Genomic DNA, 13,560 nt, shown 5'->3' with positions numbered 1-13,560 from the left:
TTGATGCAGGCCAGCAGTGATGGTCATTGTATCTTGGTGGGATGATTATTTAGTTAAATTTTTGTAACTATACTTCAATTATTTTTTAAAACTTTTTGAACCATGTAAAATAATTTCTATACTTAAAATTGTTTTTGAATCGTTTTAAAAAATAATATTTTTAGTAAAAACTATTTTAAAACGTAATCTCTGTCATCCCATGCAATTACTCATAAAATTTATACCTCTTCATGTGTATTATTATTTTTTTTATTTTATTTTGCTATCTTGAACAGTAACATCTACAACAGTATAATTAAGCATACTCTATTGCCTGGTTTAGTATATGTAGGAAAAACCTGTTCAAAAACCCTTTTACACGAGTTAAAAGATAAGAGTGGAGAAGGTCATAGCTTGTACACCTGCTCTAGTTGCAGTTCATGCCCAGTTACTCTATATTGAGATTGAGTAAGAGCCAGAATTTTAGTCGGAAGTAATGACTTTCATGTTGGTGATTTCATTCGTTGCTGGTATGTTTATGACGAAGAAAAAAGGATCTTAAACCTGATCATGGAAAAGGAAGCATGCAAATTCTTTCCCATCAGAAATTTCAAACTTACATAATGGTTAAAAGAATGCAACAGCAAAATAAATAAAAAAATATGCATGAGGTTTTTCAAAATTATTTTCTGTAGCTTGACACGAAGGATACTGGGTCTCATGGCCAACCAGATGGAGCTGATGAAATTGCAGAACAAGATGGGGAGAGACTTAGCTAGACCAAGTATGCAGACCAATAATAATTTGATAAATTGAGAATTAATGTTAATTACACTATTTATTGAGATTAAGATGTATTAAATTGAGTATTTAACAAAATAATTTACCTTTCAGCTGCCTCTCAAAAAACATGCTTCATGGATTTATATTTGGCACTGAAAATTATAGTAGGACTCGTGAATTTATACTGGGCACCAAAAAAGAAACAGCTCAAAAGTTGGACAAGAAATAGATTGAAACAGAAAAAACTGATGATCTCCAAAGCTAAGCAAAGAGCCTTCAAAATTTAAGCATTTAAGAGTCAAAACTTGGATAAGAGAGAGACTTAGCTAGACAATACAGAAGAAAAACATGCAATCCTCATTTGTCTTCTATGATTCAGTTCCTTGATCTACCACCCCTTCCATAACCACGGCCACGACCTCGTCCACCTCTTCCACCATGACCACCTTTCCCACCATGACCTTTCCCTCCACCGAGAAAGTTGTCAGATTTTATTTTCATGTCCTCAGGCAGCGGAAGTATGTGATCCACACACTTCCGAAAGCTGAAATCATCCACAGACTCATCATCCCTAATTAGGAAGAAGCACCGACTCTTGAACATTGGATGAAACCGAACTTGGAAAGTTTGGATCCCCCCACCGATCTTTTTGTCAGGCTCTGTATGACCTCTCTTCAGCAAGTCCAGTAGCACCATTTGTTCATACTTGTTGACATTAAGATTAGGAGGCCAGTAATGGAGGAAATTGTAGAAATAATCAAACATCTCCACTGCCGACCCAAAACTCTTTGGACCCAAGCTGACTGGACCTGAATTCTCCTTCTCTTTCTTCTCCTCTCCCTCTCCTGTCCCCTCTCCTTCAAGCTTCTCCGGTCGCTCCTCCTCTTTCTTCTCCTCTCCCTCTCCTGTCCCCTCTCCTTCAAGCTTCTCCAGTCGCTCTTCCTCCACAGATTTATCCACCTTCTGCTTCTTTGCTACATCCTCATTATCCTCGTCCTCTCCCTCTCTAGCTCGCTTATCACCATTTGCTGCCACATCCTCCACCATATCCATTTCCTCAGTAGCTGTGTCAGCTCTCTCCAGGTTGGCCTCAATGGCTTCGGCTATTATCTCCTCTGCCATCAGTATACAAGAAAACAGCCCAAGATTGTAGCTCCTATTTCATAACCAGAATTTTGAGTTAGTTTCCAGCAAGGAATAACACAAAACATTAACAAACAAACCAAAAGACACCCTACTAATCATACATCAAAGCAATCATACATAAACAGAACATAGTTAATCATCTCTTATTATATCCTAAAAACTGAATTCATAAAACTAACATTAAGTAATGTCAATTTGCAATCTGCTCCTCTGTCTTCAATTTTCTCTAGCCATCAAAGACTTCCTTTTGAATTCACTCAAATAACAACTCTTCTACATAGGTAATACTAAAACCAAAACTAAGCTTAAAAGGGTTCGTAAGAAAAACAATCTACCAGCTTCATATAAAAAAAAATCCAAAAAGCTTTGATGGCTAGAGATCAAACAAGCATGAATATGAGGTAACTAGAGATATTTCGATTGAACTTACTAGGAACTGGAGAGTGGACAAGAGGAGCTGCTGTCTGTCTGTGGGAAGTTGGGATTTTTAGGGTTCCATTATTGTTTTTACTGATTTTAAATATCCGAAACGGCAACCATTTAGAAACGGGTTTTATTCCTCGGGCCAATGAAACTCGGGTTTCTGGGACTCAGAATTTTGATTTGAGATATGGGCTTTTGGCCTTTAAAAACAATGTACGACTTCATTGACCAATGGATTTATACTTTATTCTTTTTCTCAAAAAGCTTCATTTCTTTAGCACTTTCTAAAAAGTTTTTCTCAAATATGAAATTGACTATGTAACTTTTATTTTTAATTTTCAAAAAACATGGAAGCAATTCTTTAACTTTCATTACATATTTAGGTTAATTATAAGAATTTGAGAAAAATTATAAATACAACAGTAAAAATAACAATTTATTAAATCAGAGTTATATTTTGTTATATTTATTTTCTGATCTCATAACATTTATATTTATTATGATTATTTTTCGATTGAGTTGGGAGAAGATAATTTTTTATTTAATAGGTACTTGTCAAGTTTGGATTTTTTGTTTTAAATTTCAAAGATATTTTATGGACTTTAAGACTATATTAATTATAGTTTATTTAAATTTCAAATTCATACAAAAATCATTAAAATCCTCTCTCTCTCTCTCTACTTAAATCTACATCCATCCATATATGTGTGTGTGGATATTAATTAGATCATATGAAATTACCATTCCTACAAAAAGTATATTGTTGCTAATATTTTTTTTAAAATCTTATAAACTTTTAAGAATTTAATAAAATTTATTGGTCTGGATTGTGTTAAGCTTTTACCAGCATCATGATTATTAAAATTAAAAAGTAAACAAATAAATCAATAATATTTATTAAATAAATGTTAATTATACACCCCTTTATCATTTTAAATGGGGAGCAAAAGTAGCCGTTAGCAACGTTTATTTTGAGGATGGATTAGGACCGTTGGGGGACAAAAAGATCCGTTACCCTAAACCCTGAAGTCTTTCAGTTTTGATCTCTCAACCTCAAAGACAAAACCAAGTGAGGAGTACAAAGCAAAAAAGAAGCGATCACTTCAAGAGGGACACACAAAATTTGTAACTGACCCATCTTTGAAGTCTCTGGTTCAATGGGAATTTAGAGAGAGAGCTTTGAGACCCACTTTGGAGTTGTTTTTTGTTACTTACTTTTGCGTGGTTTGTTAGCCAATCATGGTTGCAAGAACCCCACCAAAGCAGAGGAAGATGGTGGTTCCTCTCGACCCAGTTTTAATCAGAGAAACTTTAAAGAAGGTACATATTTCTTAGCTCAAAATATCGAACAAACCCACCGAAGTCTCTCCCTTTTGTTTTTGCCTACTGGAGAGGAAGAAAGAAAATCTTCAAATTCGGGTCTTTGATTTTCTATAAGTTTTACTTTTTGTGTCTTCAGATTTGGACCATTTGCTTGAATCCATTTGATTATAGGAAATTTTTCAGATTTTCAGTCATTTTCAGTCCTAAAGTTCTTTTCTTTTTCCTTCCTTTTGTAGCGACCAAGTACAACTTTTTTTATCATGTATGTTTCTGTTACACTAGAATAATGGGTTTGCTTTGTAAATTCTGTGAAGGTGGACAGATGCATGGCTAGATTGCAAGAGCTTCAGTACACAGTGGCAGGTGGGAATAAGGTGATAGCTGGGGTTAGTCTCAGTCCTAGAAGTACCAGAGGGTATCTAAGAACTAGTCTTAGGTGCAAGCAAGAATCTTTAAGGTAAATTAGAATTTGGGCTGTGATAAAACTTTGAACTTTTGATGTTCCTTGATTATCTCTATGAAGATTTGCTAAAATTGTTGTATTGTTTTTTTACCAATTTGAAGGATCAAGAGTGGTGTTCCTATGAAATCTCCAGTGGGCAAGCTGCCAGCAACTTCAATAGGTATCTCTCTTTCTCGTTTGATTTCAATTATTACCAAGGCATGTCTTTTCTTGGTTGTTGATAAATGAGAATCTGCAATTGAAAATTTGAAGAACCAAACAGTCATTGATCGAATAATTCAAATGAATTGAATGTTTTATGCAGGAGAATGGAGGCGAATGTCATTGCCAGCAATGCTAGTGGGTGAGACAATGGGAGAGATTCTACAGGCAAGCCAATTTGCGAGAGAAATTGTTGCGGCCGTTTGTTGCAAAACCAAGAAACTCACCCTTGAAGACCCCAAAACTCCATTGACCCAACAGAGAAAACAAAGGCCTCACCCTGAAGACACTGAACTCAAATCCAAAAGGAAGAAGGAAAAGCAAACTAAACTGCAGTCAATTCGATCAGAATTCGGCTCTCCAACTCTTCAAAGAGCTCGATCACGAATTAACTTCAAGGTTTCACCTCCAAAGAAGAGAGAAATGGATAAAGAAAATGCTCGGTATTTGGCGAATAGAGTTTCTCCTAGGAATAGGCCATGGGTTAAAAAGACAGTATTGTTTCCAAACCCTCTGTTCCTTTCTACAGATTCTGCGCAGCAGCAGAAGTTTTGCAAGACAAGGTCTCCAGTGATTGCAAGAAACAAAAAGCAGACAACCCCACATAAGTTCTTGATTAAGTCCCCTCCATCAGGTTCAAAATTTAAAGTAAAGATCAAGAACCCACCAGTTCTTTCTCTCTCACCTACAAGACCTACAAACTTGAGCAAGAAATCACCAAAGTCGTCAACTGCATCGAAATTTCGTCGATCATTTTCGCCTTCAAGGTTGGCCCACAAATTGATGTCTCCATTGAAAGGCAGAAAAATTGTGCAAAAGAGTGATGTGCTAATGAGTGGACTGAAACAGCGTCCAATAGCAACACCTAGACGGTTCTCACTGGGGAGAATTTGAGGTGTGTTAGTTTTCCTTTGGTTTGTTAATTTGTTTGCTGATCGAAGTTTCAGATACTTCATCAATGTCCATAGTTGATTCTTTTACATTCCCAACAAGTGTGTTGGTTAACATTGTTGATTCTTGAGGAATTTGATCATGGATTCTCGTTGTATAATAAAAACTTCTTCCTTGGCTTTCAATGTTACGAATTCTTTACATTTTAGCTTGAACATCATGATGTTGAGCTACTAAGCAATACACAGAAAATTCTTTCCAAGAAAGAACAATCATTAACACGCAAGGACCATTTATCTAGTGTGTTTACCAAATGGTTATGAAAAAAATACCAAGGATAAGAATAAAAATTGACTATTAAGATAAGGGTTGAAATAGCACGTTGAAAAAGAGAGGTTTTTTTTTATTATTATTTTTATTAAAAGAAGTTTTATTTTTTAATTATATTAAAACATGAAAAAAAGGAGACGTTGTGTCACTCAAGAAGGAATAAAATAAAGGTTATATGGCCAAAAGCAATTCCGACATCAATGAGGGATGGTAATGCTTTAGTGTTGTTTTGAAATGTAATAGAAATTATTTTTTAAAAGTATTGTTAACTTGAAAATATATTAAAAAAATATTTTTTATATTAATATATTAAAATACAAAAAATAATTTGAAACTAGAAATGCTAAGCTCTACCTTAATAAAAGATAAGATTCCAAAGACAGAGGCATGTGGAAACAAGTTGGCAATGGGGCTCAGAATGTGTACCCGGACGCGGTTTCGTTTTCTTCTCTCTTTAGAAATCTTGTGCAAGGCGGCCATTCTAGCTCTAAGCAGGGGGGGAGCGCCTCTCTTTTCACTTCTTCTTCAACTTCTCTTGATATTACTATCCTGTGCTTCTTCTACTTTGCTGATAGCTTGCATACAGTTATGTTAGGCTAAATCCCTAAGTCCCCGCCTGTTATGTACAATTTATATTTATAAGAAATAGAACCGATGTTATTCATGTATCTCATCATTCTTCTTAGACTGGAGTTACACTGAAAGATGAATATGAGTTTCTGAAGGTATCCTTTTTCCCCGTGAGAAAAGATTCATAACTAAGATTTCCTAGGTAATCAAGAATGAGTATAGGCAGCAAATAGCTTGTAGGAAGCTGTAAAAAAACTGAGAGCTGGACCCAGGTGAAAGGACCAAGTAGCAGATGGTAAAGCCGTTGTTGCCAGGAGGGCGTTAGAACTCGGTAGTCCAGTAAAAATACCCGACTGCAGCCAACTGCTGTAGATAACCAATTAAGGATTATTAGCAGACAAGCCGATGCAATGAAGATGCCGTTGGAATCAAGCATCAACCGGATCAAACTAAATTCCACCAATGAGGAGGATAAAGGAGCTTTATCCCTTCGTCCGGAGGAAAATGAAGCTCGAGAAGATCAGACTTATGATCTAGGTTATCTGAAGAAACCTAGGTTTGCCCTTGCAGGAAAGACAATTAAGGAACTGAAGTTCTCTAATAAATCAGATCTTTCACAGGAGCGAATAGAAGCGCTTCAGGAAGCTTGGAATCACATCCGAGCAGGGGCCCTTGATCCTGAACCAGTCAAGAAATTAGAGAAAATCATTTGTGATTATATTTTATTTGACAAGCGGTCAACTAGAGTGAAGGGACTAAATCACGGGTTTTTCAAATATAGAGGACTAACCGATAATAAGGGTCAAAATCCAGGGACTAAGGGATAGTTTACTCTAATTCTAAGTTTACTTGTCAGTGACATATTGATAGAGATAGATCATTCACCTAATAAGGACTGCTTCATTTTGAAAGAAACACAGAAGGGAAACCACTCTGCACATGCATGGGTAGATTCCATCCCAGATGGAATTGCAGTTGTCAAATGCATGAAGCTTCATAAATAATGAAATGTTGCAAGATCAAGATTCAAAAGAGCTACACACGAAAGCTAGAAGAGCGTGGACAAAAATTTCAGACGCTTATGAATACTCAGTATGATTTTTTGTACATTGATGTTACAAACTTGAGAGACATGTATAATTCTCTCCACCCCTCCTCAAAAACTAGGAGAAACAAATATGATAACACTTCCGCTCCTTTTTCTATACGGTACAATATAACAAACGCCATTCAGGCTGAACAATGAGAAAATTGCTGCAATATCCACACATATCGGGCAAACCATCCACACTGGGCCACATTCTTACCAATCCTGATGACACTCCAAGTCCAAGCCTTGCATTCATTTGCTTGGAGATGCAAATCTTGTCCGCTCTCGCTGCCGACCTGATGCTCGATCCCTTGGAGACGATGTTTTACTTCCCGAGCCTGCATGGCGTATCATCTCTGCAAACATAGTTTTCAGAGTTATGCAACAATATCTAAAATCATTGATGTCATGAGTGATTGCAAAATCTACCATGTTTTTTCTATTGGTTTGGAAGAGGGGGGGCAATATAATCAGTTATACTTTATCTCCAACAAGATGATTTAATGTGTATCTTGCCTTTCCACGCTAGCTTTTAGACAGCATAGAAAACACTTGATAAGCTAATCCAAACAGTTGATGGATGATGAAAATTCAGGCAGTGGTGAGTGCAGTGCAGATGATTTCCCAAACAGTATCACTTGTAAGTACGTACATGAAACAGTAAAAGCATTGGAGTTGACAAATGTGGGAACACTATTAATTAATTGATATTTAAATAGATGGGGAACAAGAAGAAAACTACACCTCTCTTGCTCTCGAGCTCTTGGTCAAGCTCTTCTTTCCACTTCCTTTGTCTCACACTGTGAATAGCAAATCATCATACTTCAGATTATTTCACATCTGGAAGAGAATCAAGGAAGCTCTAAGGATGCAATCTATGGGCTAACCTTGGATTAACTGTTTCTGGTTGATCATCAAGTGGAAGCCCTTTCCGATCATTGCTCCGAGGGGATGAATTGTCCTCTGAAGCTTGATCGCTTGCATTGCCAACATTAGATGCACGTTTATTACTCCCAGGACTTCTGGTGCTAACAGCAGCATCAGTTGATGTAGATGGGCTTCCAACAGGGACTTGACTGGGTGACCTGCTTTTAGGAGGTAATTTCAAGTAATTTGGAGGAGTTTCATCACGTGAACTTCCACCAAAACTTGGAGAGCTAGGCGCATTCAAATTGTTGTAGAACTCTTCATATAAAGGTGTTTGCAGTTTCCTCAGTTCCAAAGCCTGAGAAATCAAATTGAAGTTAAATATTATGATGCGGTGAATCCAGATCTAAAACAGCACAAGGAAATGGCTAATCTTCAATATTAAAGATAAGCAGCAGAACCTTTTCAGCAAGAAAAGCTCTAATTTTTGACTCAGTAAGTGCCTCATTATCCTCAGAAAGCGATGCCCCACAGTAAGATGAAGCATTTTTGTCCCCCTGAACTGGTTGACCAGCGTCTGATTTTTTGCCGGCTTGTTCTAGTTCTGGATTCTCATCATATTTGCACCTCCAATCTCCAGAGAGCTCACATTTGGGATCAGAACTCTAAACAAGGCACGGTTTCCAATAAACTATTTAACTTTGAAGCTGTTGCATGATTAAAAAGCTACACCAGCAATGATAATGATGTCAAAGCAGTTGCTCACCTTATTGAAGTCATTAGAAGTCAACAGAGGACCGAGCTTTACTTCACTTGTAGAAAAATCATTGTCAATCCGACACATGTCATCATCACTGTTTTGTGTTTCCAATGCACCCTTACTTTCAGACAGTTTCTCAGGATCCATTGAGCAGCTCAGACTACCCAAATTACAGACATCCATCGAGTCATAGGCAGATGGCATTTGACTGGCAACAAAATTTTTATTACTTTTAGAAACGTCTACAAGTAAAGCACGTACAATGTGTCAATACGGAAAGGTAAAATATAGAAAGGTACTTACATGGTTTCTGGGTGAGTGGTATATGACTGCAAAGGAATTCCAGAAAGTTCCTGAAGGTAATAGTCTTCCATTAAAAACATGGAATGAGAGAATGCATGAAAATCAGAGTACAGAATCAGGTCCAACTATACCGACCATCACCGGACTATGAGTGACATGATCAGATATGCCAATCTCCCCAGTAACAAATGGATGCTGCATTTAATGACAGTTTGAAATGTTGTTAAATATTAACCATCAATAAAAAATATGTATTAGAACAAAAAATATGCCACTACCTACAATGTGCTCAAATAAACAAAAGGCTAAGAACATTAAAATCACCTGCAGCAATTTAGATGCCTCTGGCCTCATATTTGGTTCCCTGCATTAAAAATTACATGTGCCAACCATGTTCAGGAGGAAAACGAAATTAGTGGGCGTACTAATTGTATCTGAGGGTTGAATGTTAGACTTAATTATTTTAAAGTAAGAATGCAACCTATAATTGTTTTTGATAGGATTTGAACTTATAAACTACCACAACACTACCAAAGTATTTCAAATTAAGTGAGTTAAACCCCATAGGATGAAGCATCTAGGCCATTGTAATTTGCATATTGATATTGTTCAAAGAAGAAGAGAAAAGGAAACTTACTTGTGCAAGCACTTGAGCAGAAAATCTTTGGCCTCTGGAATGAGATGATTGGGGATTTCTGGATGAGACTTTGTCGACCCTATATAAAAGAGTGCCGCAACCTAACAGAAATGTTGTTAATTACAATATATTGGAAAGCACCTCATGGAATACTGTGTGTCTGCACGCGAGCACTTGTTCAAAAGCTAGAAAATTAGGTACCTCTTGATATTGTTGGCTCCAAGGAGGCTTTCCAGTGGCCATCTCAATGACTGTGCATCCAACACTCCATATATCAGCAGAGCTAGGGAATTGTTTTATAGAATATCAGTAAGGTTCAGTTCTGTTAATTTAAGCAATGAAGAAAAAACTGCCAATTTGATCATGTTACATATAGATGAAGAAGCAATTAGCTACATTATGCACAGACCAGAAAATACTAGAGTAAAATTCAAATACCATGACATCATTTAAATTCTCCAAAGCTCCCAAATAAACCATGTAAGTTTTTGTGTATGGCACACATGGCTGAAAAATTTGCTATAGAAGCTTCTGTATGAAACAGATCACAGAGATCAAGAACATAAGCTTTGCAACTACATCTTTTAAAATTTAAGCCACGCCATTTAATGTCAAATAGAACTTATTTTATGGCAACATGGAAGGCAATTCCAAGACAATTTGTTGGACCTTCTAATTTGAATTAAACCCCAGGAAGCCTCGGGATTCTTTTATTTTAAAAAACATTTGGCTTCTTCTATGGTAATAGCCATGTATGGCACTTTGCCTTCCTAGCCACACCTTTCTTCATGCCTCATTTTTTCCCAGTCCTTATAACTCACACAACTTATTTTCTGTTTCTTATGTAGTAGAATGGATACGAGAAATAAATGGTACTTAGTTGTCCTTACAAGCTATGTCCCGTCTGCAGAATGACTTCAGGAGCCATCCAGTATGGTGTGCCCTTCATAGATTTGGCCCCTGAAACAGTAGCCTGCAGTGACAAGGGTCTAATTAGATGGATACACATATCAGAAGTGATATTTAGAAATACTTCCTACAGCATAGAGAACAAGGTAGGTGTAGTATACAGTGGGGCAGACATGTGCATACCAACTCCACAACCTGTTTTGATGCACCAAAATCTGCAAGTTTGATGCATCCTTTATTATCTACAAGAATGTTTGCCCCCTGAGAGAAGATGAAGAAGACATGTCATTGTTCATAAATAAAAATGAGAAAAAGGCTAAAGACCTTTCCTCACATGTATCAGGGGAAGGAAATTAAAAATTCAAAGCTACCTTAATGTCCCTGTGCATAATTCCATTGTTGTGTAAATACTCCAACCCCAGCAATAATTGCTTGGTGTAGGTTCTTATAACCTGCTCAAGTTAGCACACATGATTTGCCCTGAGTCACCTGATATGAACAAGCTCAATTGGCAAAGAGTCAAAGACTTACTGGCTCAGGGAAGGGTCCAAATTTCCCCAAAAGAGATGATATCGATCCACCTGGGACAAATTCAAGCAGAATATTTATAGTTTCCTCCTCCTGAACTACACCCAAATATCTCTGAGGACAAGAATAACTTGCAAAGTCAGAACTATGGTAGACTTCATCAATTCAAATGATAAACAGAAGATCAGTCTCAATACTCACAACAATGTTGGGATGGGAGAGATTCTGTAGAAGCCTCACTTCTTCCTCAAGCTCTCTGATGTGAGCCTACTTATAGCAACAATCAAGTGAATTCAGCCAAAAATTTCTAAAATCAACGTTGAGAGAAAGCCTATTACAATAACTACCATAATTACAACGTTTCTGCATGATTCTGGAATTATGAACTTCATATTATAGATGACTGACTCGGAATCTTTAGGTTCCCAAGTGCATGAAAATTGGCCAAATTAAAGCTCCCTCACTCAAGTAGGCAAGACATCATATTATATGCTGGTTGATGTAATTTTCTGGTTTTCAGAAACCTAGTAAACACATTAATTCTTCATAGCAAAAAAAAACAGCATAAGACAGGAAAACAATCCTTCAGTATACAAAGAAGAGGAGATAATCTTATCCCCTTGTTCCTAATACAACTTAAAGCTAGCCACTTGTGTGCTAATCTTAAATACTGCCATGCTAAAGAAATGATATCGTTCATGAGGAGGATCATGCATCAAATAGATTCCATTCTTCAGAGAATTTAAAATAATCAAAATGAGCCTGATACGAGTAATTGTTTTAGATTCATACCTGAGCTTTCTCTCTTGTAGCTCCATTAGCTGCAATCGAAACCTAAGAAAAAACAAAGCAAAAAAGCATCAGAGTTACACCCAAACCAACATTTTTTTATAACTGAAAGAAGACTCTCGGAAGTGAAATGAACATAAACACAGAGACTACCAACAACAATCAAAATACTGCAAAAAGTAACAGACTCCATCCCAACTGTAAATCACTCACTACCCAATTAAATATGAAAAAACAGGCCCAGAATTATGAAACAAATACTAATCAACTAAAAATCAAAATAAGTGTGAAAGAGCATCAAACTTGAAAGTCGCCAAAACCCAATTCAGCACCAAACCCCAACCCATAGCCCAAAAAATCATACCTTAAATCTTAAATCAACAAAACCCCATTTCAAATTCGGTCCCCAAAACCCAAAATTCAACAAAAACACACTTAAAAGATCAAGAACTCAAAAACCCACACTAAAAACCAAAAACTATCCAAAACCCAGTTCAAGAAACACACTGAAAACTCAAAATAAACAAAAACCAGATAGAATCAAGAGAAAAGCAACCTGCTTTATTGCTAAAAGCTCTCCGGAATCAAAGTTCATGCCCATATAAACATGCCCAAATGCACCACAACCAATCAACTCCCCTTTACGGTACCGGATCGGAGGAGGCATTGGAGGTGAAGATGGTGAAGTGGGTTTGCTAAAGATCCTTGATTTACGAACGCAAGAATTGAACTTGTCAACTAATGTTGAAGTTAATGGATTAATTGAACTGCAGTAATTACTTTCTTGATTGGAATTATCAGGATCATGATGATCTTGAGGGGGTGTACGGAATGCTAATGATCTCCTAAAGAAGTCTTGCATTATGACATAAAGAGAGACAGAGAGAAAGAGAGTGTGATTGATGGAGTTAATGGAGGGTGTTTCTTTCCATCCATAAGTGAGTGGGGGACGGGGGAGGAGGGAAAAGTTGGGGGAGATTTGTGATTTGAAAAATAAGAAAATGACATGGATTTAGTATAAAGAGATTTTTAAAAAAACAAAATACATTTTGCATCCTTTAATTTTGTATATTTACATTTACCTTTTTATAATTATATATATTAGAAATACCCAATAAATCAATTATATAAAATTTCTCATTTCGAACACAATTTTTCTTTTCAAAACCTAATAATTAATATAGTATTTTTTAATCAATTTTTTTTCTCATGAAGAACATAGTTTTTTCATACATGATTTCTCCCTTCTCGTCCTTCTAAACTCTCTTTTTTTACATATCAATTACTTTTTTGCAAAAACACTTTGAGAAAAAGCAAAATCTAAAGTAGAATCAATTTAATCCTTTTATAATTTCACACTTGATCTACAACAAATAGATGGGCTATTATCCATAATTTTATTGTTAATGAATTTCTTTCTTCATTTTAGGTTTGAAATCACTTGAAAGGTATAGAAATCTTGTTTCTGAGTATGTTGAACTTGGGAAAATCTAAAAAATATAATGCAAGGAAAGGAAGTTGTTTAATAATAATAATAATGGCAGAGATTGATGAAGATGAGTATGTTG

General features: G+C 36.3%; 3 protein-coding genes across 3 annotated transcripts; 1 reads left to right on the top strand and 2 right to left on the bottom strand.

Annotated features, from left to right (window-relative positions):
• Positions 1 to 992: 992 nt before the first annotated feature.
• Positions 993 to 2,478, bottom strand: LOC133694526 (protein EMBRYO DEFECTIVE 514-like). The gene is made up of 2 exons (XM_062116064.1): positions 2,339 to 2,478; positions 993 to 1,918 (listed from the first exon to the last, which is right to left on the bottom strand). Exon 2 carries the CDS (start codon positions 1,882 to 1,884, stop codon positions 1,138 to 1,140), a length of 747 nt encoding a protein of 248 aa, XP_061972048.1. The 5' UTR covers positions 1,885 to 1,918; positions 2,339 to 2,478; the 3' UTR covers positions 993 to 1,137.
• Positions 2,479 to 3,344: 866 nt separating this feature from the next.
• Positions 3,345 to 5,394, top strand: LOC133694055 (probable microtubule-binding protein TANGLED). The gene is made up of 4 exons (XM_062115475.1): positions 3,345 to 3,651; positions 3,969 to 4,111; positions 4,219 to 4,277; positions 4,422 to 5,394. The coding sequence occupies exons 1-4, from the start codon at positions 3,571 to 3,573 to the stop codon at positions 5,210 to 5,212; spliced, it is 1,074 nt and encodes a 357-aa protein (XP_061971459.1). The 5' UTR covers positions 3,345 to 3,570; the 3' UTR covers positions 5,213 to 5,394.
• Positions 5,395 to 7,168: 1,774 nt separating this feature from the next.
• On the bottom strand, positions 7,169 to 12,968 carry LOC133693711 (mitogen-activated protein kinase kinase kinase 2-like). The gene is made up of 17 exons (XM_062114992.1): positions 12,549 to 12,968; positions 11,996 to 12,037; positions 11,405 to 11,470; positions 11,207 to 11,317; positions 11,047 to 11,127; positions 10,859 to 10,936; positions 10,657 to 10,739; positions 9,968 to 10,049; positions 9,767 to 9,867; positions 9,454 to 9,493; positions 9,265 to 9,324; positions 9,130 to 9,179; positions 8,833 to 9,034; positions 8,528 to 8,731; positions 8,087 to 8,424; positions 7,944 to 7,999; positions 7,169 to 7,555 (listed from the first exon to the last, which is right to left on the bottom strand). Exons 1-17 carry the CDS (start codon positions 12,852 to 12,854, stop codon positions 7,452 to 7,454), a joined length of 2,004 nt encoding a protein of 667 aa, XP_061970976.1. The 5' UTR covers positions 12,855 to 12,968; the 3' UTR covers positions 7,169 to 7,451.
• Positions 12,969 to 13,560: the final 592 nt, after the last annotated feature.

The sequence above is a fragment of the Populus nigra genome, chromosome 5, assembly GCF_951802175.1.
Source record: "Populus nigra chromosome 5, ddPopNigr1.1, whole genome shotgun sequence".
Taxonomy (NCBI): Eukaryota; Viridiplantae; Streptophyta; class Magnoliopsida; order Malpighiales; family Salicaceae; genus Populus; species Populus nigra.
The sequence above is the reverse complement of the archived record's forward strand: the minus strand, read 5'-3'. Positions and strand labels throughout refer to the sequence as shown.